The 27,790-nt window shown below is 46.1% G+C and overlaps 1 protein-coding gene across 1 annotated transcript; it reads right to left on the bottom strand.

Moving 5' to 3' along the window:
* Positions 1 to 176: 176 nt before the first annotated feature.
* Positions 177 to 23,378, bottom strand: ADAMTS4 (ADAM metallopeptidase with thrombospondin type 1 motif 4). Its single transcript, XM_086945432.1, has 9 exons — positions 22,149 to 23,378; positions 8,497 to 8,835; positions 7,800 to 7,932; positions 6,925 to 7,095; positions 6,103 to 6,389; positions 4,822 to 5,008; positions 4,180 to 4,355; positions 2,793 to 2,968; positions 177 to 1,563 (listed from the first exon to the last, which is right to left on the bottom strand). The coding sequence occupies exons 1-9, from the start codon at positions 22,782 to 22,784 to the stop codon at positions 1,128 to 1,130; spliced, it is 2,541 nt and encodes an 846-aa protein (XP_086801558.1). The 5' UTR covers positions 22,785 to 23,378; the 3' UTR covers positions 177 to 1,127.
* Positions 23,379 to 27,790: the final 4,412 nt, after the last annotated feature.

Here is a 27,790-nt window from a genome sequence, read left to right as displayed (position 1 = left end):
CTGGACCGCAGACTTGTATCATCCATCAATGTTCTAAACAACCTCAGTGTTATTTAGGTGGGAGATCTGAAGCAATTTCATATGCATTCCATGCTCTTTGTGTGTGGGGGGGTTAAAGGGTAACCAGACCCTGGTTAAGTCAGTCTCAAGTTCAACCTGATCATAAAATATTAAAAAAAAAAATCTAGAAATGAAGTCCGTGCAGCTCTGTAGCCGCCTTGGGGTGCACTGCCCCATCCTTCTTAGCATAGAACCGCCTTTGAGCCTGCTCACTGGCCAACAGTATGCGTGTAAAAATATGTCACGGGCCCGAACCGCCCTCCGCGAGCCTGAGCGGCACTGCCGTGACGGTTCTCCAACCAGAGTTCACGGTTGCATGTGCATTTGACGACATTTGAGTGGAGAGCAGCTGGGGATGCACGTGTACCTTGAAGAATATCACAAAGCAACGAAAGGAAATATTAAACACTGAACTGGAAATATGGAATCATCCTTCGCGCTGAACCAGTCAACGCAAGAGTCCAAACGAAAGTGACGCTTGCCAAACTTGCTTAGTTTTTCCATATTATTACTCTTGTTTTCTTTGTTACTCAGCCAGGTTTTTGAGTTGATATTATTCTTTGTAATATCATTTCCTTGAAAAATCTTGTTCACTTTAGTCCTGGGTAGCTACAGAGAACATGAAATAGATGCTACCTAGGATCCTGATGTCATTGCTACTATTCCACGCCATAGTTTGTGCCCGGAGCACAAAAACACATTGTCTTATGGCAGACCGAGCCTAAGACTCAGTATTGTCCTGTGCGTCAATCACAACGTTGGAAGTGGTCCATAGAGCAAGATACTGCAAGGCACCTGTGGCAACTCATGAGTCATTGACCAGTATGGCAAATGTCCTTATTCATTCCTTGACTTAGAAGGAAACTGGCTAAAGGATTTCCATGCATGGCTTCCAGGCATAGAAAGTGCTTTGTGACCCCTGGAATGATGATTTAAGAAATTGTCAATTCAGCACCTTTATAACCACCCTGAGCCACTGGTAGAAACATCCGATTAGACCCTTCTAGTCAGACTTATCAGTTGGACCCATGAAGCATTCCTTATCGCAACCATCAGTCGCATGCTGATTATTTCTGATTATTTCTTGTCCTCCTGAGTACCTCTAGAATCTGGGCTCTCCGCCTCATCCAGTCATCGAGAGGTTTCTTAGGTTGCGTTGAGCGGGTGCTGCTTTTTGGGACAAAGAAGGTGTACTTTAACCGAGGCGCCCTCTGGTCACTGACCACCAGGGCTTGCAGAGTCAGCGGTTCTTTCAGCGGGCCTTTGCCGGTAATGATCTCCATATTTTTGGTAGCACCACTGTATCGAAGCGAAACCCCTCCACCTACGTTGACGTCAAGTTCAGAGGGAACAAGGATGTAGTTGCCATTCAGGGCAAAGGAGCCATCCCGCCTCTTTAGCGCTAGATAGACACCGTCGCTGTTTGAGGTGGAGCCGCTGCTCTGACGGACCAGAATATTGGTGGCTCCTGCTGGAATGGTGATGACGTCATTGTAACCGTACCTGCAATGAACCATCAAAAGAGAATTAAAATAGGGCAACAGTTTAATCTGAACATTTACATTGTTACTACACAACATTAAATGAATTATGTACTTTTTCCATCTGTGTAGACCTGGCAGCTAGCAAAAGTTTTATACCTTGACAGGTCCAACAGCTTCGGGTGGGTTGTCTCCACCCTTGAGTTTCAGGTTAAATACTATGTTAAGGAGTCACACTCAGATTAATTGTAAGTAAATGTATCTTTTGTAGTTTCCCTAACCATATGACTTGGATTCCACAACTTCCGTGGCTATATTGGATAACACTGAACCAAACCATCTATATGTATATCACATTGTGTAAGTAAGATGTGTCCTTATCATCCGTGTCACTGTGCTAATTTTAAGTAGCTGTGAAAGAATATATGTCAGAGTCATACACTTAGTGCTTACACACTCTATTATCTTGAAGTCATGTAAAGAAAATAGTAAAGAGCCACTGCTTTCTACTAGATGTATTTTTACCACATCTCACCAGTGTCAAAAAATTTAAAATTCCTCTTTGGCCACTGAAAAATCCCAGAACAGTGCAAAGTGGCCCCTACGGACCAGCAACTGAAAGCTGAGTCTCTACAAATTGAAGGGATCGGCTTTACAAATGATGATAATGTGATATAACAAGAGTAACAGAGGTACACTCTATCTATAGCTGTGTATTTTTCTTTATGTTAACTCTGGAAAAGTATTGTCAAGCATGCTTGTAAGATTTTTTTGATTAAAAAAAGCACACTTACTGATGCTATGTTAGAATTCCTAATGTGGTGAGAGGAGATGCAGTCTGGTTCTAATTTTAGCTTCCCATCTGACCCCATGAGTGATCCTAAGCAACCAAAAAGCTGTGTGTGCTTTGAAGCAGTCTCACTCCCCTATCGAATGCAATATAAAAATGTCCTGTATGAGTTTCTTTCCCTTTGACCTGTCAGTATTTTAGGGCTCCTTCAACCACTTTAAATACGAAATTCAAATGCCATATTGTGGCACTTAGAAACATACTATCACGCCCACTATTTTTAAAAAAAAGAATATATTTCCGAATGTAGGTCATGTAGCTTAGTAGAGTTCCGTGAACCCTACTTCTCTTTTTCAGATTTCGACTGCCAAGTTGCACGACAAACAAATCTCCAGAAGCAGATTTTAAGGATCGTAGGGTAAAACAATCGCAAATTTGGAGGGGGTAGGGCTGTTTCTCACCTTGGTTTTGTGAAGGAGCCATAGGTCTTGGTGCAAGTTGATCCAGTTCCTCCACACACCATACATTTATCAAACTTCTTCTTGGACCCAATGATACGGTCGCAGCCGGCATGGATGCAGCGGCCCTGGACGCACACGGAGGTAGTTTCAGGGGAACAAGGGGTTCCGTCTGCTACCTGGATAGAAAGCACAAGACGTGGCCTCTGATGAGAATTTCCTTAAGTACTTACACAATGTATCAAAATAACATGCATTGAAACAGTTTGGATTTTTTTTTAGGATTCTAAGCTTTTTGCACAATTATTATTATATTTGACGACTATTATATTATTATAATTGTTGATGGGCTGAGGTGCCAGTGCCCATAACAGCATTTGCAGCTAAGCATTTTCTCTTGAAATATCTTTGTTGACGTTAACAGTTACACAACTATACCCGAAAAAATGGAGCTTCAACATTGTCAATGTGTGTGGCTTATTTCAATCTTGCAAAATCTTATTGATTTCATTTGGGAAACTCAATATAATGAACATTTGATTAGGCAATGTTTGTTACCTGAAATCATGGTAGTTAGTAATGCGCGAGTCCACTTCAGTACAGTAAATGAACAGGTTCATACCTAATGTGTGTGCTTTTCCAGCTGCAGACCGGAAATACACCAGCTGTAAGTCAGTGCCACTGCTGTGAATTGAGAACCTGAAGTTTGTGTGCATTACCATTGGAAAGTTTGGACTTTTGTACAGTTATCCAGAGGTGAACAGAGATAGATGTTCAAATATACTAGTATTTTTCTTGAAGGTGGTTACTTATTATTGTACCAACTTATATGTATTATTGCAATCAATGTAACATAAGTATTTAGGGAGTGCTTTGAGAATTTTAATTAGAATATACTATGTTGACCCCAATTTGCACTTTCCAATATTCCAACACGCTTTCGGTTATAAAAGGAAATAATGTTTGTGCCGCCATTCACTAAGGATATTGGGGTGTATAAAGCCATGCCACCTTTCTCCAAGAAAATTTGATGGGATCAAAAGATGCTGATATTAAAAAGGAATGAGTCGCATCTACATTTGTTTCTGATATGTGTAGGGTCAACATGTGTGCCTCCTTGTAAATGGATGTTAGAAACCATAAGGCTGTGTCTTGGTTCTTCCAGAATATTTAATGGGACCCATGCCATGCTGCAAGTAGACAGGATAGGCATTTCTGTATACATTTCCCATGATATATCGAAAGGGCGACATCTGTGTCTCCATTCACTGTGCGAGTGTGCGTACCACGCTGGCAGGACATTTGACGATCAAGTTAATTCCTGTGTGTATACATTCACATGACTTCACAGTAAATCACTCAATTTCCATCCTAGGAGTGGTGTCCTTACCTTTGGCTCCAGCACATAGTAGTACCCCAGTGGCCTTGACTGGCAGGTGAGCTTGCATTGGTCTTTCTCTGCGATGCCGCTGTACCTTGGGACCCAGTCCATAGGGGAAGGGAAGCCTTTAAACATATCAGTTCTGTGGTTGTAGGTGGCACACTGCTGCTCCCGATAGGCGAGTGCTGCCGGTGAAAGGGAAGCATATAGGTAAGTACGGTTGTTGCTCACATTCTAAAGCACTTTAACAAACAGCCACTTTTGACAGGTTCTTAAAATTAAAAAATGTGGAAATTAACAGGGAGTAAAAATGTGTGTTTCTTGGTGAAATAGCCCCTTTGGGATGCTCAGAGTTTGATGGTCTCAAACTAATAATACAAATTAGAAAGATAATCCATAAAGAGCCTCGGTGCTTAGATTGGAACATTTTCAAGGCCACTGTGATATGGAAGGGTGTCCCAAATGAGAAGCACTGCACACTGAGTGCATTATCTGTCCGTGCTGTGTCTAAGGATATATTTCACTCAGTAGAGTAAGTCATTCTTCTCATTTCAAATCTTCTAAAATTGATATGGATGTGAATTTTCTTAGGGATGGCCTGAGATATTTGTGTAAGGTCGACAAATTGCCTTTCAGTGCCTTAACACTCACCATTTCCTCCGGGGCAATCAGGGGCGTTACAGGAGCGGTACTGGGTCCTCTTCCCCTCACAGTACTTGCCACCATTTTTGGGTACTGGCTTGTTGCATTCGCGGTGAGAGTACTGCACCCCGCCTCCACATGTTCTGGAGCACTCACCCCAAGGCCCCCACTGTCCCCAGCCTCCATTAACAGGGACCTGCAAAATATAAAAGCAGCAGAGATCATTTTAGGGCAATTCAATGGTAATTGTGGCTGAAGACCACAAGTAGCGGACTACAGTTGGCCAAGTCTTTAGACATGGCCCTTTGGAGCTTGCTGTGACCCTGAATACATCTTTTTCAATAAAATAAATGTTTTTGTGTGCTGGAAAACGTTAATTTTTTTAAATGTAGTTCAGAAGTCAAATGTAAATATTCACCAAGGACATGTCTAGGAATTGATACATTTGCCCTAGGTGAGCCCTCGGTAGGCAATTTCTGCCCATGGGTGGCAAAAGCTGCCCCACTCATGCTCTCGGATTTCAGTTTCTACAATAAAATGGCAGTTGAAATGCCATTTTAGCATCTGAAGTTCCATGCAGTGGTAAACTGTGTCCAATGAGTACCCTCACACTCCCTTTACAAGTCTATTGCTATGAAGAGGGCTCGTGCAGGAGAGAGGGGTGATGCAGTGGGGCCGGGTGGGAGAGGATTTCAACAGACGGCGACGAGGGAAAATTATTTCATTTTCCCTCATCGTCGTCTGTCAAAATCCCACGACCTGGCCCCACCGCTCTTACTTGCGCGGGCCCTGTCTGGACTTATGTAAGGGCTCGTAGGAACTGCACCACTTCAATAGGCCTCTAGATAAGCACAGGTTTCAGAACATATTTTATTTTAAGGTCCTGTTTCCTCACCTGCTGATTTACAGACTTTTAAGGATTAACATGATGGAAAGAATACTATTAAAAACATACTAAATTCTGCTCCTTCTTATAAAGTGGTTAACGGGATCCACGGAAATTTAAGGGAGCTTTAAGTCAAATCAATCAATTTCCATAGTCGACATCCATCAGATGTTCTCAGAGATGTCAATGTCTTTGAGTAATTAAACATTTGCCTCTGCTGCAGAGGTAGTGGACCTTGTCAGCTCACTTCAAGATCAGTAATCAGGCTGATTAATCAATCAACACATCAAACATTGAATACCATGACGAGCGACCTGGTTCAGAGAAAATGTAGGTAATTGGTTTAAAGAGTCAGAACTTATGAGGCCACCAGGACCCTGAGGCTGATAACTTATGGGACTCACGTTGTAGGCTTTCATCTCCACTTTGCTGATGCAGCGTCCATTCATGCAGGTTTTGCCGTGACCGCAATGGGTGCCATCCGCCCAGGGAAAGTGCTTGGTCTGGCACATGAACTGTCCGTCGAATCGCCCCGTACACCAGAGAGAGGAGCAGGGAGTGTGCAGATTAGGGCAGTGTCGCGACTCGGACCCAAAGGTGAGCTGGCACTGCCGGTCAGAGTCGTAATTGCTTCCAGGGAATGGTACTGGGAGGCGCAGAGGAGTACTGGGCTTGTCCAGCAGGCAGTGACCTGTGGAGTGCAAAGGTAAGGTTATTTGAAATGAAAAGAATTTCTTGGCGAGACTAGACTGGCAATGAGGCAGCACTGATTTAGGAAATATGGACTGGAAAGAGACGAGGAGAAGGAAGAGAAAATGGAGACACAAGAAAGATATCACAGGATGAAGCAGAAGACACAGTGGTTCTTCCTTACTCAAAGGCATTAGCAATGAACTAAAATGAGGAAGACTTAACTATGTTTGGTGGAAATGTAAGTACTTTTGGGTATGACCGTGCAATTTACGCACGCCTATGGGTGGTGTCATAGTTAGCAGCCTACTTTTTCCTTCCACTAGAAATGATGGTGAGAGTAAGCGGGCTGATAGTCCAACTTCAAAGAATGACCTGTGAATGTTTAAGAAGTAGACTGATTGCCAGAGTTTGAGAAGCGTAAATCCGGGGTACGAGTGACGGCACAGCGAAGAGTGGGAGAAGGAAAAGTGAGTGATAGTCCACTTAGCAAGGCAGGGAGCCAGATGCAGATATCAACATCGAGAGCCTTTTACCATGACCGCTGTCTAGGAAGTCGGTGATGAAGCGAGCGCTGCAGGGGGACCACATCTCCTCCGGGTCCACATAAGACATCACTGGCGCCATGATGTGACGGGTCTTGCTGGCAACGCGCTTCTGATCCGCACAGGACTTGGAGTCGTCATGGAGCATGTTGAAGACGTGGCCTGGAAGAGCATCAAACAGACATCAGTTCACATTTCCCAAAAAGGTATTGACATCTTTAACATGAAAATATGGGGAAGTCCCTGGATCTAATGGCACGTCTGAGAGGCAGTCCGTACAGTACATAACAAACAAACCTTTTTGGGTTACGGCTAAATCAAGCCACTTGGTGGCAGCTAAACCCGAAATTCTAAGTTGACCATTATTATTTTCCAATTTTTAAGAACTATGTACTTCCAATTAAAGGTTAGGTGCTGCTGATATTTCTCTGATAGCGAAAACTAGCAAATTAACAAAGACAGGTCCTCGCCTTTAATGGCTCTTTCCAACCTAGGAAAAACTGGACATTTACTTTTTATGTGACAGAGGCGGATGGAGTCCCGCAAGAGGGTGGGTTCAGACAGTCAGGGAGGTGATTTTCTGGGAGGTGATTTTCTAGGAGGCTACGAGAGGATTCTCATTGTTAAAGACTGGCCAAAATGCACAAGGAGCGTGCTCAGATTGCTTCATGTCCTAATTGTACGATTCTCATTATTACATAATAAAACATTTATATAAGTCCTATTACTCCATTTGCAGATAATTCAAGCTCTGTTTTGAATGAGCAATATCTTGTTTAAGCTCAAATCAGTTCAAAGGTCAACGAAAAGTAGGGATGTACGACTGGCTTCCCCAGTTTCTTCGTAATCTGGCCTCTGGAACTCACCAAGCTCATGCGCTGCCGTGAAGGCGGATTGTAAACCATCATCTTCGACTATGGAACAGCTCCGGGAAGGATCACACACTGTGCCAACATCAGCCATACCCAATGTGTCACACGTCGAAACACCACAAAGATTCTAGCGGGGAAAAAACATAATAATCTGTTATGAGAAACATTTTTTTGTAGAATTCAGATCTATGCTAATGATAGCAGGAGTCTCTGGGCGCCCTAGTACAACAATGCAATTTAGTTTTTACTATAAAAATTTAGGAGGGAAATAAGAGGCTAAATATGAAGCACTTTTTATTCAACAATTAAAATTTTGTGTGATCATTTTCCCCAGAGATGGCTGTATCCCCCCACCCCCCGAACGCCATTGGTGTAAGGGTAAGCAGAATATTTATTTTCAAATAGTACCCCATGGTTCATGCCCTGGCCCTTATATTACAAAAAACAATGTAATCTGGTACTTATATTAATTGAAGGTGAGCAAGCCACAATTCCCAGAATACAATAGTTGAATTAAAAACCCAACACTGGAATCATGGTGACACAGTGACATTAAGTCTTCTGGCACATTAGAAACTATAGTTAAATTGACCAGGGAATACTGGTTCTGTCTTTTTTGACTAATGTGATGAATCTATGCAAAGAGCCAAATGCTATTGACGCTCATGCACCATATTGATTTAGGACATACCTGTCTGGTGAAGAGAATGGCGGTATCAAAATGCTCCGAGTCGGAATCGTTGCCCTTGTTCAGGCCCTTCTGCCATTCACAGAAGTTGCGTAGCATTTGAGCTGCGTTGGTGGTCATCTTCAGGCCTTCGTAGGTGTGGCCCTTCTGCGCCTGGCCAATCACCACTAGCCGGGTCACCACCACGTTGATTGGATTCTTGAGACTAGGGTGGCGGAAGAATTTGGCGGCCGCTGCCATGACAGTCAGCAGATATCGCTTCAGCCCGGCACCGTGGAACGTAGCCATGGTCTCATCCGCCACCACCAGGGTCTCCACATAGCGCGGAACAGAAGAGAAGCGCTGGAAAAGACCAAACATGGAGGAAATCAGAATAATAATGCAATTCTCGCTGTCAACATCTGCTGCTCTTTAGACTAGTTCATTCTTTTATATGGCTAAACAAAATCTAGGACAAATGTTGCGTGCACAACCTTCCAGAAAGAACAATTATTGTAGCAGTGCACAACTTGCACTGATCTCACAATAGTTTGGATTAAGACTTCAGTGTTAAGGCTTTCATAAACACTATACCGCACCTTTTGTCCATACAACGTTTTCACCAAGTTCATAAATCTGTGTGTGGTAAATAATATATGTGCAAATAAATTATACACATCCCCCGAGTGGGAGCCTCTGGGACTTTGAATGTAAACACATCTTCAAGACAAACGACACAGTCCTTAAAGTTACACAAAAGGCATGCATGGTCGACATGCTACTTAAGTTAGGACTCACTTTAGCACTGAGCATAGATTCAGATCTAGACTATTTGAGGCATGAGCAAAGCAATAAAATTCTGAACGCTGTCCCGTTGGGGAGTAGTTGGTTATTCATTATTCTTTTTTGTAGTTGGGAAATGATCACCTGTAGTTTGCCAGGAAATCGCAAATTGCACCTTCATAAATGTGTGTGGGTGAAGACAGACAGACAGATAGACTGTACATAAACCATCAAATAAACATCAGTGACAGGAGGACATACGCTCTACCAATGACACTTAAATCTTTAAAACCCCCTTTTTCAAACAACGCCCCACCTTGTTGACCATGGTGGCTTGAATGTTCAATGTAGAAATATAGAAATTGACTTTTAAAGGATTTATGCACCTTAAATGCACTCTGCAGCCACCCTTCTCCTCCTGATGGCCTCAACACCCACAGATAGGTGTTACATAGAGAGTCAGCCAGTATACTGACGGAAAAGTAACAACTTTAATAGGCACGCTATGCTTATTAGGAACCGGATTTGAGACGGGTGCCTTGCAAGTGTCTCCAGCACCCTGGCATACTGCCTGTAAACCAACCCATTTTATAAGCAAAGTTATCATGTGGTTGAACCATGACCGCGGCTTTGCATTAATATCTGGCACAATTCCGGCTCAAAAAATAACATTTCCGTGCCTCTTGCTTCCATGTTTGATGAGCAGTCTGAAAGCTTACCTTTGCTCGAGGCGCAGAATAATAACAAATGCTACGTCCTTATGAGGGGTTGTGCACATAAGTAGCTGGAAGTGGTTACTCTGTACACATAGACCCACGTGAGCTGCATAACTTCCTTGTTTATGTTACTTTTTACACTAAGCCAGGAAAAGCGAGTTTCTGGTGCCATGCCCTGACACAGAAGACCTGGCCAAGAGAGACCTGCCTTCTGCCTTGGTGGATATTTCCATTTGCAGGTCTTGGGTTCAATGCGCTTCCAGCACCAACAATTATTGTCACCGACCAGAGCTTGAGTTTCATTTACCAAACTCTGAACGATGAAAGCACTGAGTCGGCCAATCGCCTTTGGTCCAGTAATAAAAAATCCCAACCCTTCATGGACACATACTTCAGCTGTTGCAATGAGAAGAACAAAACAAAGACAGATGGAGCGAAATAGAACATACTTTTGCAATAGCAAACTCTGGCGTCCATGGGTGATTTATGGCTGCAAATGGATGTGCTGGACATCTTCATGTGTGGCGCGCGTCTTAAGAGCACTTACATAGTCGGTCTGTCAGGGTTGAGCCACTGCTGACGGTGCTGCTCTAATCCTCTCAGCTCACATAACCTACCCCAGAGCCATTTGGAGAAACCCAAACAAACTGGGATGATGCATAGGATGGGCCTGCTTGTTTTACAGTGGCAGGTTCCTGGCTCGTCTTTCTCCACCCCATCAAACAGTCCAGATAATTAAATAAGCTCCAAGACTAGGATAATGGAAAGCTGTGCGTAGGCATCAACGTCACAACGCGGTTGCACAACCGTTCACAAGCGGGATGACGCAGTTGGTGGGCGGGAGCAGAACTTGGCGGAACACAAAGTCAAAAATCCCACAGCTAAACGTCATCAACACTCCTGGAAAACATGGAGTGTAGACGGGGACCAGTGAGTGACTACGGTGGGAAGTACACCAAGAGTACCCAGTGCGCAGCCAGGTCACATTGGTAAGGAGAGAAATAGCCCTTCTTTCTCACAGGTGATGTTCATCGCTTGTACCTAAGCCCCTCTGGAAGTGGGCACCACAAAACTGCCCCTGGTGCACAACTCGCGACAGCGAGTATGTCCTCTTCAATGAAGTTCATCGGATTTATCATTAGAACGTCCTGACTACTATGTGGAGTAAATCAATAGGGTAATCAATCGACGCCCTGCCCTTGGCACGCCATCATTTAGGTCCAGCTGTTTCTGTCAGCAACCATTGTGGTCTCTTTGGTAAGACCTTTTGTTGCACGGCCGTGTTAAACAAAGGTGCTACCGGTTTACTAAGATGTCTGTTTCATGGGACCGGACCTTTTTTGGGCCAATCTGCCCAGGTTTTCCAAAAAGGTTACTTTGGGACCATAATAAGATATCTCAGTAGGTTAAAGCTCTGGCTTCAGAGGGCTGTCTTAGTCATAGGTTTGAATGCTGGGCAGCCTCAATCAAGAACAAACGGTCACATTACAAAACTGTTACATGGAAAAGCATATTTGGGTCCCATGATGCCTCCAGTTCAGAGCCTCAGCTTTGACCAAAGACACCATGGCCTCTGCTGACTTCTGCCCGCATATGCCTGGGGCACGATCCAGCTGCCAAACAGCTGTCACTGGATCCTGCATCTGATAACTAGCCAGGGGAACTTGCGTGCATTTGGGAACATCTTTTTCTTCAAGCTGTTGTCAGCCCTTGTCTTCTCAAGGGATTCTAGGACACAAAATATGTGGAGTATCACAACTACATACGACTGAAGAAACAGGCGCAGTCTTTACATGTAAAAGTCAAGCATCACTTGCATAACATGCTGAACGGCAAAAAAGTGGAATTTTCACAGGTCAAAATCCTTTCCAACCCAATCCAGTGTAATAGCGTGAAAATAAGGCTTTAGGTCATAAGGGGCATATTTTTCCGTTATGGGCTTTACTCTCAAAACCTATGTTCAATTGAAGTAATTGACAGGAACCAACACTTCCACTCCCATGATGCTTTAGTCTGTTAATCGAAACTGCAAGACTGGAATTCACTCCCCAGTGACTGACATGGAGCCACGTGGTCATGAAAATAACTATCTCTCAACGTGCATTTTTCCCAGAATCGAAACGAGTCCACTTCTTTCCATGTCTGTTGCCTTGGCAGCATGCAGTGACAGGAGCCCAAAATCTTACAAAGCCTATTTCGTTTTGTTTTTTTAAATATTTTTTTACCTGTCCTAGGTCTCAGCATAGCCTGTGTTTTATTGACTCCCTTTCTGTAGAAGACACTTGAAACGTATGAGCCTCGTGTGGCTGAGCTCATGGTTCCACCCGTGCCCATACACGTTTTGGCTGAAAGGTTTCCGCCTCGGTCACCCTTCCTTCTCCTGGTGATTCGGCTGTTTTACGATTTGGATATATTCAGTGAATTCAAGCAGGGCGTTCTCAGAACCCCTGGCAAGAGGACCTTGTTTTCCATGGATCCGAAATGTGTTGTCTTTGGCTTTAAAGTTCTTTAGGAGACAGACACCTACGGAAATATGGATCGTGTCAATGTCGTGGCTCTGTTTAACGCCGTAGTGCGCTGCTTGGGAACTGTGTTTGATGTAGTGCTCGTTTCTCCCCTGCTTCTTCGCTCTGCCGCCCATTCTGTCAGTGTGGGGAGGGCGGGTCGCTCTGCCGCCCATTCTGTCTGTGTGGGGAGTGCGGGTCACTCTGCCCCATTCTGTCAGTGTGGGCAGGGCGGGTCACTCTGCCCCATTCTGTCAGTGTGGGCAGGGCGGGTCACTCTGCCCCATTCTGTCAGTGTGGGCAGGGCGGGTCACTCTGCCGCCCATTCTGTCAGTGTGGGGAGGGCGGGTCGCTCTTCCGCCCATTCTGTCAGTGTGTGGGCAGGGCGGGTCACTCTGCCCCATTCTGTCAGTGTGGGCAGGGCGGGTCACTCTGCCCCATTCTGTCAGTGTGGGGAGGGCGGGTCGCTCTACCGCCCATTCTGTCAGTGTGGGGAGGGCGGGTCACTCTGTCCCATTCTGTCAGTGTGGGGAGGGCGGGTCGCTCTGCCACCCATTCTGTCAGTGTTTGGAGGGCGGGTCAGTGTGGGGAGGGTGGGTCACTCTGCCCCATTCTGTCAGTGTGGGGAGGGCGGGTCACTCTGCCCCATTCTGTCAGTGTGGGGAGGGCGGGTCGCTCTGCCGCCCATTCTGTCAGTGTGGGGAGGGCGGGTCACTCTGTCCCATTCTGTCAGTGTGGGGAGGGCGGGTCGCTCTGCCACCCATTCTGTCAGTGTTTGGAGGGCAGGTCAGTGTGGGGAGGGTGGGTCACTCTGCCCCATTCTGTCAGTGTGGGGAGGGCGGGTCACTCTGCCCCATTCTGTCAGTGTGGGGAGGGCGGGTCGCTCTGCCGCCCATTCTGTCAGTGTGGGGAGGGCGGGTCGCTCTGCCGCCCATTCTGTCAGTGTGGGGAGGGCGGGTCACTCTGCCCCATTCTGTCAGTGTGGGGAGGGCGGGTCACTCTGTCCCATTCTGTCAGTGTGGGGAGGGCGGGCCACTCTGTCCCATTCTGTCAGTGTGGGGAGGGCAGGTCGCTCTGCCACCAATTCTGTCAGTGTTAGGAGGGCGGGTCAGTGTGGGGAGGGCGGGTTACAATGCCCCATTCTGTCAGTGTGGGGAGGGCGGGTCACTCTGCCCCATTCTGTCAGTGTGAGGAGGGCGGGTCGCTCTGCCCCAGTCTGTCAGTGTGGGAAGGGCGGGTCACTCTGCCCCATTCTGTCAGTGTGGGGAGGGCGGGTCACTCTGCCCCATTCTGTCAGTGTGGGGAGGGCAGGTCGCTCTGCCCCAGTCTGTCAGTGTGGGGAGGGCGGGTCACTCTGCCCCATTCTGTCAGTGTGGGGAGGGCAGGTCGCTCTGCCCCAGTCTGTCAGTGTGGGGAGGGCGGGTCACTCTGCCCCATTCTGTCAGTGAGGGGAGGGCGGGTCGCTCTGCCCCATTCTGTCAGTGTGGGGAGGGCGCGTCACTCTGCTCCATTCTGTCAGTGTAGGGAGGGCGGGTCGCTCTGCCCCATTCTGTCAGTGTGGGGAGGGTGGGCCACTCTGCCCCATTCTGTCAGTGTGGGGAGGGCAGGTCACTCTGCCACCCATTCTGTCAGTGTGGGGAGGGCAGGCCACTCTGCCACCCATTCTGTCAGTGTGGGGGGGTCACTCTGCCCCATTCTGTCAGTGTGGGGAGTGCGGATCACTCTGCCGCCCATTCTGTCGGTGTGGGAAGGGCGGGTCAGTCTGCTGCCCGGTCACTCTGCCGCCCATTCTGTCGGTGTGGGAAGGGCGGGTCAGTCTGCCGCCCATTCTGTCAGTGAAGGGGAGGGTGGAGCCAAATCTGAAATATCCAGTGAATGAGATTCCAAAGAGCTGGAGTGAAGTCACGAAAGTTTACAGTATAAGGTATTGAAAATTCAGCATTGAGACATAAACTGATATAGCGCAGTGGGTTGATGCACCCGTTGCAGAAATGTGTGTAACCTACATGTCACAGAGTAGAAATATGAAAAAGTCACTATCTTGAGGGCTTGTGGAGTAAGGATGGCAGGTATTCTTCCGAGTGGATGTCCTTTTAGAGTCAAAGCACGCGTGGCAGATTGCCACGAACAAATAAAGTAGAATGAATGCTGCATATTGTGCACTGCCCAATAAAGATGTTAAATAGAGCAAAGATACACGAGGATCAGAGAGACCAGCTCACAAAGAATGTCAAGAGGGTGAGTTAGGCTTGTTCTGGCTGACTCAGTGGGTTTTGATTTCAAACCCAGTGATGAAATTGTGCTGCTTGCAAGTGAGGTCCCTGATTGATGTATGCGGTTTCAATGCCCAGAAGTTTGGGGGCAACATTTCCACTATAGCCGACTTTCCTCAATCAACACCCGAATAGCATCTGCCCACAACCATTCTGAATGGCTGAAATGAAGTTTTATTGCGGTTGGTTTAGAATACACTCCCCGAGAGGGGAAAGCCTGGTAGATTGTAAATACACATCTGAAATAGTAGAACTATTTTGGATCACACACCTCACTTCCCCTTCCTTTTGTGCTGTCATCCATATTCACTCAGAAGGACAATCTAACCACTGCCCTGAATAAAATCAGACCAAATCACTGGTATAAGTGTGTGGGAGGGGTGTGTATCAGTGCAGGGCGCAGTCTCAGGCGGACAGTTGTGGACCATTATATAGTTTTTAACTTCTCGCCAAAAACAAACTGAGGCACTGGTAGAAAAAGTGATTTACAAAAGGGCCCAACAATAAGCTCAATTCTGGACGCGGGTCCCTGATTGCAACATTGACCATGTAGCTGATAATAAGACACCCCCACTATTTTATACAGTCCCTACTTGTTCGTTTTAAATCCAGAAGTTATTGCCAGCGCAGGCACAGCCTGTGTACCCCAAAAAACTGCACCTACCTCAGGCCTCAGAGGGCATCAGCACTGAGAATTGATTTGCATTCAGTGCTCATTTTCCTTCCTGAGTCTCTATCTGCTGAAAATAAAATGGCCGCCTAAGCATTCCCAAAGTAGGATGTACTGTAGCTCATCATGACAAGGTGTAAGCTTCCAAGTCGACCGCCATTGGCTAACAGGTCAATGAAACCTGTTCTTCCCCAATTCGCCAGAGTTCGTAACCTGAGTTGCACGGTCAATAGCGCAAGATTATTTCCTCATCACACATTGGTTAGTCCATTACATCTCTGTGAAGAAGGTATGACAGATTTGTAGTGAGTAGCCTGACCTGTCTAGGGAAGCCTAACCAGATGGGAGGTAACACCTGGCAGTTGTGGGTCAATGGAGAGGTGTGAGTCGCAAAGTCTCCGAAGCTCAAACATGGACCATACCTACCCAGAGCAGTTCGAGAAGAGGAAAATGGAGAAGTGCTTTAGCACACTATGAGATAAGCCTCAGCATATGTAGAAAGACTGTCAAGTTTACAGTGGGGCCTCCGGGCACCGGTTCCATTGATAGTGTGGTTTTTCATTACCGCTACTGACTCCAGCACGGATATGAAGTTATGGCATGGATGTCATGGGTCCCATAAACTCTAAGGAGTTGGAAAAACTTAAGGACCCTTTGTAACCTCTTTTTGACATTAGCCGGGGTATGACTGGGCCGAAGTACCTTTGCTCATGTATTAATTGTAGAGTTTTGTAGATCTCCACAGGCCTTCCTTTCGATTCCAAAAGGATACGAGCCAAGATATCAGCTTCTGACGGGAGACCAGATTTTAAAACGAAAAAGTGAGTTTAATTTCGGTTCCTATTTTAACCGGACGTTCAATGCAAATCCACGTGGAAAACAAATAACATTTTTTCAAAACCTGGGTCAAATGTTGGCATGAATGCACCAGGAATACTGTATTCTAGTTATCTGCTTATATATTACCCGTTTCTGTTTTCGGGTATGTTACTTTGAGTCAGTTGGTAACAGATCTGCCATCTCACACGGTGCCGTCGGGTGACAAGCGTTTTCACACCCTCATCACACGGTGACCTGGTGAAAAGCACACGGTGAGCTGGAAACCCTTTTAATAGGTTTCCAGCTGGGGTGTGAATGCTTTTCATACCACAAGGCTCCACTTACAAGGCGCCGTAACAATGATGTCGATGTTGGCAGGCCTGTGGTAACCATGTGGGCCATATTGGGGGGCCAGTCTGCAGCCAGTTTCCTTGCCACTGACCAATATCTGTGCCTTGGGCCCGAAATGTATGAAAGCCGGGCAGGACAGAGTGGATTGAGGCCTGTGGGGAAGCCCACACTGCACTTTTCCCACAGCATCCCTGCTGGCACCCTTACTCTTACTGACCAGCCTCCTCTAATTAATAGAAGGAAGAAAGGAAACCACGAGCCGCTCTCTTCGCCGTCCAATGCCTTCCCCTTCGAAGGCCCCTGCGCCGCCTGCCAAGTCTGGCCCTGCCGCGGTGCATGCTGGGAAGGAGGAGCGCCGCCGCCGTCAGATGGAGGCCCAGGCCGCGGATCCCCCGGCGGGATCACGGTGTCTCCGACTGCCCATTAGAGGGCACGCGGCGCTCTGAAGTGGGACCCGGGCTGCTTCCGGCAACCCCAGGCACTCTGCAATTACCAGGGAGGCCGCAGGAAACTTGAGGCTGATTGCAGCGGGGCGCACGGCACTCAGAGGCAGCTGCGAACTCTTCCGCTGGCACCATCCGGGGACTTTCATCCGCAAGGCAAGAGCTGTCAGGCACCTTGGCGAGCTTTCCAGTGCCAAACGCGAGTACCTTTTCTACCCCGAGCTAATGTTCGTTGCATCCTGGGATTTGTAGTCCTGTTTAATCACATTATCGAAATGCAGATGAAAACCACGGACAGAATGAGCTACGCATATAGCCAGGATATTTGAGAGTTCAGTTGGCATGAATGCTATGGGAGGGATTTGGTAAAGGAGACGTTAGGACAATAACACGTTAAAATGTAGTTCACTGTAGCAGGGGCTTTTATACCGGTTCTCTTTCAACCTGCGAGTTATGCTGCTTCACAGTACTTACATGTGAAAAGAGCACCCGTTGTCACCAAGGACACTGGGCTGCAGGCAATAATGTTTGTTCATTTAATATATGTAATGCATTATAGGAGTTGTAGTCTTCGTTCATAAAGGGGCGTGCCTTAAAGTGGTGCAATGGGTGCAGTGGCACTGGGGCCCACTGAAGCCTGATATTGCTGTATTACCCAGTTCAAACAGCCCATTTCCTTCCTTAGTGCCCTTGAGACACTTGCTAAACCACTGAGTTCATATAGGTTGAACACACTTAAAATCACTGATTAGCAAAAGAAAAGCCCAGGACTGAAGCTTTGTGTCCTTGTGATACAGCGCACCACACGTTAACCCATAACAATCACAAAAAGGTATGGATGTTTAGAAAGTGTAGTTTGCATGCACGTTGCGTCCAGGTGGTCCCATGTTGTCTGTGACGGGTGTACAATAATAATAATAATAATAATAATCCACATTTGTAAAGCGCACAATCACCCGTAAGGGTCTCTAGGCGCTGGGGGCCGTCGGGAAGATTAAGCAAGCTATTGCCCAGAGTCACATGGTACTGGGCTAATCTGCCGCCGGCCCTGGGGATCGAACCGTGATCCCCAGATTCCGGAGTCAGTCACCCTGGCCGCGGCGACTCAACGCATTACTTTGCATGCCTTTCACACACATTTTTTAGCGCACGTTTTTTCTGTGAATAGGCATTTAAAACACATACCAATACCACGCATTATTTTTAGATTTAAAAACATTGTATGTGTGGGGGGGAGACCCCCCACTTATCTTAAATACGTGGTATTGGCATGCATTGTTAATACATATTCGTAGTAAAAATATGCATGTAAAAAATGCGTGGTAAAGGCACAACGAGGTAAAAACCTTGTTGTAAAGGCCGTTTCCCATCTGTGACACCTCAGCCAGCTACAGCCAAGGGCCACGGAACTGCATTTTGGAACGAGTAGATGCAGTATTTCTCACTGCACATGGGAATTTACATGCCTCCATCATTATCAGTCATTGGTCCTCCTCGCCTTTTAACTCTTCAAAACATTGTCTCCGTCTAATATTTACCTGCTTTACATTGCGTACTTGTTCAAACTCCCTCCTGTAAATCACCGCAACAACCCATCATTCCTTTTAGTTGAACAGCTTCTCCAAAGCCACTCCCAATTTCACTCCCCTCCCCATCCATTCAGGCCCACTCCCGTTGAGCTCCATTCATCACTACATCCGTTCACACCTTTTCCCATTCATTTCCCGCTTGCGGGACCTCATCCAGCAACCAATAACTTCTTTTTGCATTCATAAACCCTCAGCCAATCGCTCCCCTTTTATTCAGCCCCTTACCAATCACCTCACTCTTCCATCAAACTCCCCATCCAATCATCTTTCTGCATTCAAATACTACTCTTGGTCCTTTGCCAAATTTAGGTCTAACCTCCTTTCAGCACCCAGTTACGATCCTCTCCAGCATGTTAGTCAAGTCATCTTTCTAAAGTATACTCCATTGCTTTATCCCATCTTATGCGCATTTCCAACTTTGTCGGTCCTCTCACTCAAACTCAACCCTTCTTGTTGGGCCTTCCATTCTGTTCATCTTTCTTCTCATTCACTTAAGTCCCCTGAAGCTGATAAGGCATGGTTGCCAAATCAAAAAGCTGTGTACCCCTTTGAGTCAATGATAAGCCATTCTCTACTTTTTAAGAGTGTGACTGATAGGTTTTCAAACAGGCTTTTGAACTAAGACAAACCCTACAAATTTCTGCCTCTGAAAACAGAAAAAAAGCACCTTTTGGGCGGAGGATGACACAGGGTACTTTGCCAAGAAAATAAAACTTCAAGGAAACAGAAAACAGAAAAGAAGCCACCTTAAGAAGTTCACTTTTATCCCTGGATGGCAGGTGATGCTGCCTGCCCCAGCACTGTGCCACCTGGCTGCCTTTAAAAGCCTCGCCCCGTGCCTGCAAGGATCTGCCACACAAAGGCCTGCTTATTACCTGCCTGAATTCCCTCAGCCGTTACTGTCAATTACTGAGGATTTGGGGATCTTTCATGTGGGTCCCATCCCATGCTGCCCACAAGAAAGGGAAGATTTATGCTGTCAGTCCCTACCAATCCAGGCATTGATGATGTCACCCGCCTAGCACTGAGGATATCTAATACACTTTTTCCAACTCAACGTTAATCCACTCTGAGGAACGCCAGGTACTGGATGGACCCACACACATGTAGTTAAGGACCCTCCATGTTGCGTGATACCTCATGAAGTACTAAATGTTGATGCAGGACCCGTATTTTGTTGGGAGATTGTAGGTAGAGAGACTAGAGGGCTCAACGCTTCCATTTGCAACATGTTTCCAATCCTGGGCTTTCTTTTCCTGACTTCTGCAGCACTGCACTGCGAGCCAACTGATTCAGTTCCTGCAACCTTGAGCTTCACTATAAAGGATGCATCTGTTTGTTTTGCCCCTCAGTAGTTAGATATTTTGATTTGCTCAATGCTGTGGCGAAGAAGCTCATTTAGCTTTGGATGTTTCAAATCTATCTTTTATGGGCGTACCTAGAATTATAGCGGCGAAAGCAAAGTCACAAGTCCATTAATGCAATAAAAGGACATACACCTGTTGAGTCTGGAGAACTTTTACCAAGATCTCAGCTTATAATTTACATGTAAATCATGCTTACCAGTGGTAATCCTGCAACTGGCTTTATGCCCAGATCTAAAATCTGGAGTCCTTGCATCACTTGGTTTGTGACAACTCCAGTAATAAATTGCCATTATTGTGCAGAAGTGTGTGTTAGTTCCACCGCTCTCACTCACTGGCAGACCTGGGATAGTCTGTGCCAAAGGGGACGAACCCCAATTGGGGAACGCTGCTTTTTATTATTATTTGTTTACACTCGAGGATCAGAGAGTGGAACCCTTTGTGCACACTACAAATTAAATACAATTTTATTCAAGACTGGAATACAGGGAGTGTGTGATCCTCTCTATATATGAGACCTGGGATAGGGCCAGTATTCAATGGGAAGAGCGTTTACGACAGTGGATGGTGACATATCTGATTTTTTTTTTTGTGATGATTCTGTTATAAGATTGGCGTGAATCAAAGCCCAGATAAATCCTTTCTGAAATAGTACTTTGGATTTCACTGTCCAGAGTCTCCTTCTTTCTTCAAATATCTCAAACTGAGGCAATCCAGGCAGTTTGATCAATTTCCTACTCTGACTGATCTCTAATTTCTACCCCTTTCTCTCCTTCAAGACAGAGTAGCTACTTTGCTCTTTGTCACCACATGATTTGTGCAGTATTCAGCTTTCATTGAAAAATTATTGCAGTTCTGTCTTTAATCTGATTGAAGATTGCGATTGCTTAATAATCGGTTTGTTTGAGCATTTGTAATCTGGCGATGGATGTACTCGTCACCGTGCACTACCCTGAACTTTCCCTTTCTATTATCTAGAGCTCTCATTGGCTGCCAAACTCTCCGACACAATTTCCACAGCTCTGATTGGCTCGGACTCCTTCTGTCCCCACCCATAGTCCCTACCAGTTGCAGACTTCCCAACGTTGTTGCATCACTTTGTTTGTATGCCAGTGGCACTCGGTGCCAACCACGGATGGGACAGACGCCAGTCCCTTTTTTGAGTCTTTCATTGCTAAGAAGTGAAACCCCTCTTCTTTAAGCATCAAAGTATGCAAATGTGGGTCCCTTCCTGGCTTGTTGAGATCACTTAGCCTCTTAATCAGAACCCTGGCCTTTGAATATTGGTCCATTCACAGGAGTAGATATATCAGGTTTTCTAAATGTTAAATGTGAGTGGGTCATCCAATCAGAATGCCTTTCTTTGTATTCTGTTACATGTAGTTTTTCTTCTCAAAAGTCTTTCTTTTTCATAAAGGGGGAATTGATGAAAGACCACTAACATCAACATGCAGCTCGCTTCTTTCCTAGGTAACGTTTGCTAGATAGTGAAATGATGTTATAACCAGCCTCCTTGATTGGATACTTCTGGAGTTGGTTTCTGTCTTTTGATCATTTAACCTCTTGGTATGCTGCAGAAGCGTGAAACTGTGTGTTACAAGTTTGGGGGCCACAGATGGTCCCACAATCTTGACACCAGCAACCATACCTTCTGGACAACACCACTTCTTTTAATGTAAGTGTTAACACCTCAAACTAAGAAACAAACTTTGCTAAAACAGAGAGAGAGAAATGCCTTTAGGTTCCATTGGAATGTCTGTGACGTGTACAGTGGGTACAGAACATTAAATATAGGAGGGATGTAGAAATATATTGAGTTACGGAACCAATACTCATAGTACTCAGCAAGCATTGACAGAATCTTCCATAGGGCTTGTTCATCAGTGCCATATTAGTGATTTAGTCCTCAAATGCACCTGGTACCACCAATGTCCTGGCTTATAAAGCTTAATGAATAAATCTTTGGTGGAACACTCTGAGTGCCCGCTTTGATATGCAATCACGGATTGTCATTTAAAAAGTCTGCGATATAAAATCTACCAAACAATATTAAAGGATCAGTGTGGTACTGTGAGAATCAGTAGGCTTTCATGTTAACGCAAGTCTAGAGTGAAAATAAAGAAAATAACTCATCAGTTTATTGCATTTAGCTCTATTTTCTTACCTTGGATCTCCTTGGGGAAGCACTCCCGAATGGGCGACGGTCCTCAACTTCAACTTTGTCCTCTGATCCTACAGCTCTCACCGAAACTGGCGACCCAACGTTGCACATGGGCCCACGAGCCTTCTCGGACACCTTCCGCCGCACCACATGGGCACCGATCTCTTCAACGCTGTTCTGGTGGCCTCCTTCCAGCGGGTGGATGTGGTACTCTTCTCCCCGGTACTGAAGCACCCCAAGTAGGGTTGTTCCGTTGTAGTTGAAGGCCGCCACTGACTCTGGGTCAGCATTCACAAGGCCGGTGAAGTAGCTCCCAGTCTCGGCCAAGCCATCTGCATCATGCTGCCCATTGCGGCCCACATACTGCACCGTAAGGTCCTCGGACAGGAAGCTAGGGTCCCTTTCCAGATCAAGGAGGAGATCCTGGCCAAAAGCCCGGAGGCGGAAAGACAGGTGCCTCGGTAGCGGGCTACCTACACTGGACAGGGTCCAGTCAGCTTGTTCCCTGTCTAAGGCGAGGACGCTCGACCGCTCCCTCGCCGGAAACACAATTTCCTCTCTGTAACCAGCTGAGCCGCTCTCTTCCAATGACAGGGCGAGGTGGGACCATGTGGCAGCCACAAGCAGAAGAGCCAGCATTCTGAATGAATGGATATTTTCTCCTGATGTGAAGAGCTTTATAAAGGACTACAAAGCCTTCAAGTACTGGAAAGTCGTACAGTAGAAAATGTGTGTAGGAGAAATTAAAGTCTCTTGTAAAAACAGGCAGCCAAACAGTCTAGGTATGCATACAAAAGTTGCAAAGTTATTCAGTTTAATTGCTCAACCAGGCAGGGTGCCCTAGAAAAGACACCCGGGAACTTAGGCAATTGTTGTCGAGAGAGAGTGCACTTTGGAGTAATGTAACAACGAGTTTGCGTTTCTCCAAAAGCTTTCTTTCCAAATCGATTCAGCAGGGCAAAACTCTCGAGTGAGGACAGCAGCAGCCTCCGTGGATGTCTCAAACCCTCTTCCTCGGTGGACAATGAGAAAGAATTCTTAATTCAGACTTTAAGTCTGTGCAGTTCCTTTCGAAGGCGCTGAGGAGATTCAGGGTTGGTAGGCAAGAGGGGTGCCGAGATTCTGATGGAGATGCCGGGTCTGTAGAGTTCCAAGCCCCGGCTGCAGATGCTGGGGGAGCCCGCGGGTCTGGCGCTGTCCTCCGGTTCCCTCTCACCCCTGAGTCCACACTCTAGCGGCTCTCCTGGCTCCCAGCTCTTTTAACAGCTGTCCCGGCTCGCCTCCCATTGGCTGGCTGTTTTTTTTTCTCCTGATGAGGTGGAGCGCACGCAGTTCGGGAGCCAACGGCGTTTTTTCCCCCAGATCAGATAATAAATTATACACATGCATCATGTAAAACAAAAGATAGTCCGGAGGAAATTAGGGGGTGCTCCGGTTTAATTTATTTGGCTTTTCGCCAGGGATACATTATCTAGCTCGAGGGGAAGAACGCGGAGGGGGCAAGGGGCCAAATTCTGACACAGCTATTCTACTAAACGTCTGGATTGAGTGTTCTCCCTTTTTTTCCCTTTATTATATGTACTTTACCGCTCTCTCGCTCGGTCCCACTTTCTCGCTCTCTCAAAAAGTCTCAACCAAACGTTCTTCTCTTGCCCAGCCTTTCTGAAACTTTAGCTTTGTCTCTCTGAAGTTCTCGCGTGATAGCAGCGTCTTTCTCTTTATACATCTGACTAAAACTCTATATCCCTCTTCCGCCCAAAACTTTCTTTGTTGTTCTTTGTCTGTCTTGTGCCCCCCCCTCTCTATAGACCTCTCCTCTCCAGCTTTCTCTAACGCGTCCTCGTTATCTTTAACGTGGATGTCTCGTACATTCTCGGTTCCTCTAAATGTGTGTCTCTTTCCCAAAAGCTCTTACTCTAAATCTTTCATTGATTCACCTACTTTTAAACTTCTCTCTCATTCTCACAATTATAGTCTTCCTCTTCCAATATTTCTCTTTTTCTCCAATCTCTTACTTTATAGGTCTCCTAAAATCGTCGGTCAATATTTCTCCATTAGCCACAACGTTATCTCCCTACATATAGACTCTGATCTCAACACCTTAGATTTGCTCACTCTTTCTTCTCTCGCCCCCCACGCTTCTTTCCTCACATCCTCCCCCCGTCTTTACCTCCTCCCTTTATCCTCCGTGCCACCTGTTTGTCTTTCTCTTTTTTTTCTCGTTCCTATTGTTATCTCATTTTCTCTTTTCCCTTCGCTCTTTCTTTCTCTTCCTGCTCTGCATATGACTTCCCTTTTGTCTTTCTTTATCTTTTTTATCACCTTCTTTCTTTCCTTTTCTTACTCTCTAGTTCTCCTTCCTATTGCTATCTGTCACCTTCCCTTTCTCTTTCCTCTTTTACTTCCTGTCTTTTTCATTTGTCTCCCTTTCATGTATTTAGTTCCTTCTTTCCTTCGTCTTCTCTCCTTCTCCTGCATTTCCTTTTCCTTCATTTTTCCTTCCCCTTTCTTTTTTTTCTCCCTTCATCTGCCTCTCAGTTCTCTTGACTGTTTTCTGTCTCTCTTTGTGTTTTTCCTACTATCCTTTCTCGTCCATCCACATCTTTCTCTTTCCTCTGTCTCACTACTGTCTCTTTCTTTTATCTTTCTTTCTTGTTTCTCTTTTTTCTTCTCTTTATTTTCTTTCTGTCGTTCCTCATCTCTTTCCCTTCTTACTCTTTCTTTCCTCACTCTCTTCAGCTTTCTACTTTCGCTAGGTTTCTCTTTCCTTTTACCAGTAGAGAAGTGTGGCTCAATAGTTAGAGCGGCAGACCCTAATGCAGAGGTCTAGCCTGGGACCAGGGTTCAATTCCCGCCTCGGCGGGTCTCGGGCTTCATTTCCTCGGACCTGATACTTCTCGCCTCAGCGCCTATTCTGATCATGAGCCCCACTCTGCACCTCTGGGTAATAGCTTGCTTAATCTCTACAATGGCCCCCACAACGCTGAGGATGCCTGACTTCACCTTGAGGGTGCCCAGGAGTGGGCTCCTCTCAGGGAAACGCCAGGAAGGGTTCCTTGGCGGTATTCGTACAAGCGCCGAGAGGCCTCCGGGTAGTCGTGCGCTATATAAGTGCGTAATTATTATTATTATTATCCAATCTCGGTTTCTTTTAATTGTGTTTTCATTTTCTTCGTTGATCAGGCACACTTCACTACAGTTCTTTCTTTGCATCATATCTCTTTTTGTCACTGCAGTTGTATCCTTCCATCTCTCAAGTTTTTTGTCATTTTCTTTTAACCGCATCGCTGCGGCGGTCATTTTTGCGCTGCGCGGCTTTTTTACAAAAGCCGTGTTACATGACGAGCTCAGCTCGTCATCCGCACACGCCCCCCCGTGGCTGATGACGAGCTGAGCTCGTCATCAGCATCGTAGGGGTTAAATTTGTAACACAGTGAATTTAAACAATTTATAAGGTGCATCCTTTTGCAGCTTTTTCCTTGCCCTGCCTAAAGCTGTTAGCTAAACAGGAAATTTCCAGACATTAAATTCTGTGATGCTAGCACACATCCTCAGCTTTTATGAAGACCTATCCCCCAAAACCCGCCATCTTCATTGAATTTTCAGGAGTCTGGATTCTTCATGGGAACATACAGCCAATAATTTGCCAACTGGCTGTATGTCTTAGTGCTTGGTTATGGCCTTGCAGCGCTCTGGGTGGTTTGCTCGTGTATGTTCAAAGGCGGCCTTAGGCATGTGCAAGCTGTGCACCTGCACAGGGTCTCCAAACCCCAGGGGCCACCACGCCAATATATATCCTTAATATAATAATCCTCTGAGGATGGATACACATTTGCATGGCGGCCCCTGGCAGGGATTTGGCAGCATCCGGCTCTGTTCCACTTCCAAACACCCTGACCCACCCCCCACCCCCTCTTCACTGGCCTCCGTGCTCCACCCCGCCCAGACCCCCTCTTCCGGGGCCCCCTACCTACGCTCCCTGCCCAGGGCCGCCATGAGCCTAGAGCCGCCCCTGGTATGGTAGACCAAAACCTGAATAATGGTGTACAGTTGTGTGAGACATGTCGCCCTGGAGGACTTGCCTACTATGTCCGAGGCTTAATAGTAAGCGACACTTAGATATCTCTAGGGTACCTTGCACTGTGATGGTTTTGAGACTGCATGGTGTGGTCATTTCTAAAATGTGTTTGTTATAGTATTAGACTATTTGTTGCCCTCTGTGATATATCATTTATTTTAGCTTGCTGGCATGTGTGTGGATCGTGAACTGGCATGTATAAAGTACAAACATAGCCAAACGTACCACAGGGCACAGTAGGGACGAAGCATATTTGTACCTGCTCATCTATGTGTGCAAATAATTAGGTGGTGCAAATGCTTTTGAGGAAGGGAGTGACAATATCCGAAACAAGGTCCAGAAAATGTCATACTTGAATGCTAGTAGGACAACCGATAATTCAGCCTCTGACGCCTCTATGTAAGCTCTGAAAAGATACCTCAGCTCACAGAATACCACTGATTTTGAAGTGTTCACTTTTTGAACGAAATGATAGCCTTGGATGACTACCATCGGAGCGTCAGACACGTTGACCAGTCCCGCTTTGTCTGAAAAATCAAATACATTCTAGAGTGGCCCGGTTCAGTGGTTCTACAAACCATTGAGCTCTTTTAAAGTGCAGCATAGACTGGTCCCCAAACAGGTGGTACATGTGGTAGACACTGCTCTGGAAGGCATGGCCCGGTTACCAGCACTCTATGTCACCTCTCTGAAAAATGTGCGTACAGACCATGTGCAACCAGTGGTACTGCCAGTTCTGCGGTTACCTCCGATGGACAAAAGGGGACCCTGTTGTCATTGTGATAGTTCATACCCAAGAGGCTATCAGAGTCCCTTACCTCATCGAAAACACACACACCACATTCCACAACACGCCCACAATGCTTACCTAGATTACTATATAAACTTGCACCACACAATCTTCAGATTAGCTGCACCTCTTCCAAGCAGGGATTTGTGCCCCCGACTACACAAGAATGAGGGACTCCACATATTGTGACCCCTTTCTAGAGGATCACTACTCCAAGCACACTGGACCTACGTGAAGAATACACAAAGGCCTCACCTTGGAACACCTATACTGCATCATGTAAACACGCTGAGAGCTGCAAAGCGCTCTTTCTCAAGCCTTTCACTAGGCGGTTGAGACCCCTCCGACAAGGGTCTGTTCTAATACGCCCACAAGTCCACCTTGTTATGTAATTACTCACCTACAAGCTGCTGTGTAGGCAGCAGAAAGAGCACTTTACCGCACAGGGTATGGAGGCAAAGATCCTCCAACAACAGAGTATCTAGCGTTGAGCAGTCTCAAATAGCCATGTTTTCACTGTCTTCTAAAACCAAGTTGGTTTTCAATAACCTGGATGGGAGAAGCAGAGAATTCCACAGCAGAACACCTTGGAAAGCCAGAGTAGCGCAGTATGAGTGGACGTAAGGGAATTTAAGTGAATTATCCTCATCTGAGGCTGATTCATATGCATTGGTAATGGCTGGAAATCTTTCTAGGCTACTGAGGGCTCCCGTGTGGCCTTGCACATAGTCTTAAACTCCAACTATATTTGCTTTTGGAGAACTAGATTCTTGATGC

Source organism: Lissotriton vulgaris, chromosome 12 (assembly GCF_964263255.1).
Source record: "Lissotriton vulgaris chromosome 12, aLisVul1.2, whole genome shotgun sequence".
Taxonomy (NCBI): domain Eukaryota; kingdom Metazoa; phylum Chordata; class Amphibia; order Caudata; family Salamandridae; genus Lissotriton; species Lissotriton vulgaris.
Note: the sequence above shows the minus strand (reverse complement) of the source record. Positions and strands in the feature narration are given on the sequence as shown.

What these genes read in the sequence shown, in the direction of transcription:
- ADAMTS4 (XM_086945432.1), bottom strand. Translation starts at nt 22,784, where the DNA reads ATGCTGGCTCTTCTGCTTGTGGCTGCCACATGGTCCCACCTCGCCCTG. An exon ending in CTTCCCCAAGGAGATCCAAG is followed by an intron (nt 8,836 to 22,148) that starts GTAAGAAAATAG and finishes GGTCTTTTCCAG; the next exon opens with CGCTTCTCTTCTGTTCCGCG. An exon ending in CACGGCAGCGCATGAGCTTG is followed by an intron (nt 7,096 to 7,799) that starts GTGAGTTCCAGA and finishes ATGCTCTTCCAG; the next exon opens with GCCACGTCTTCAACATGCTC.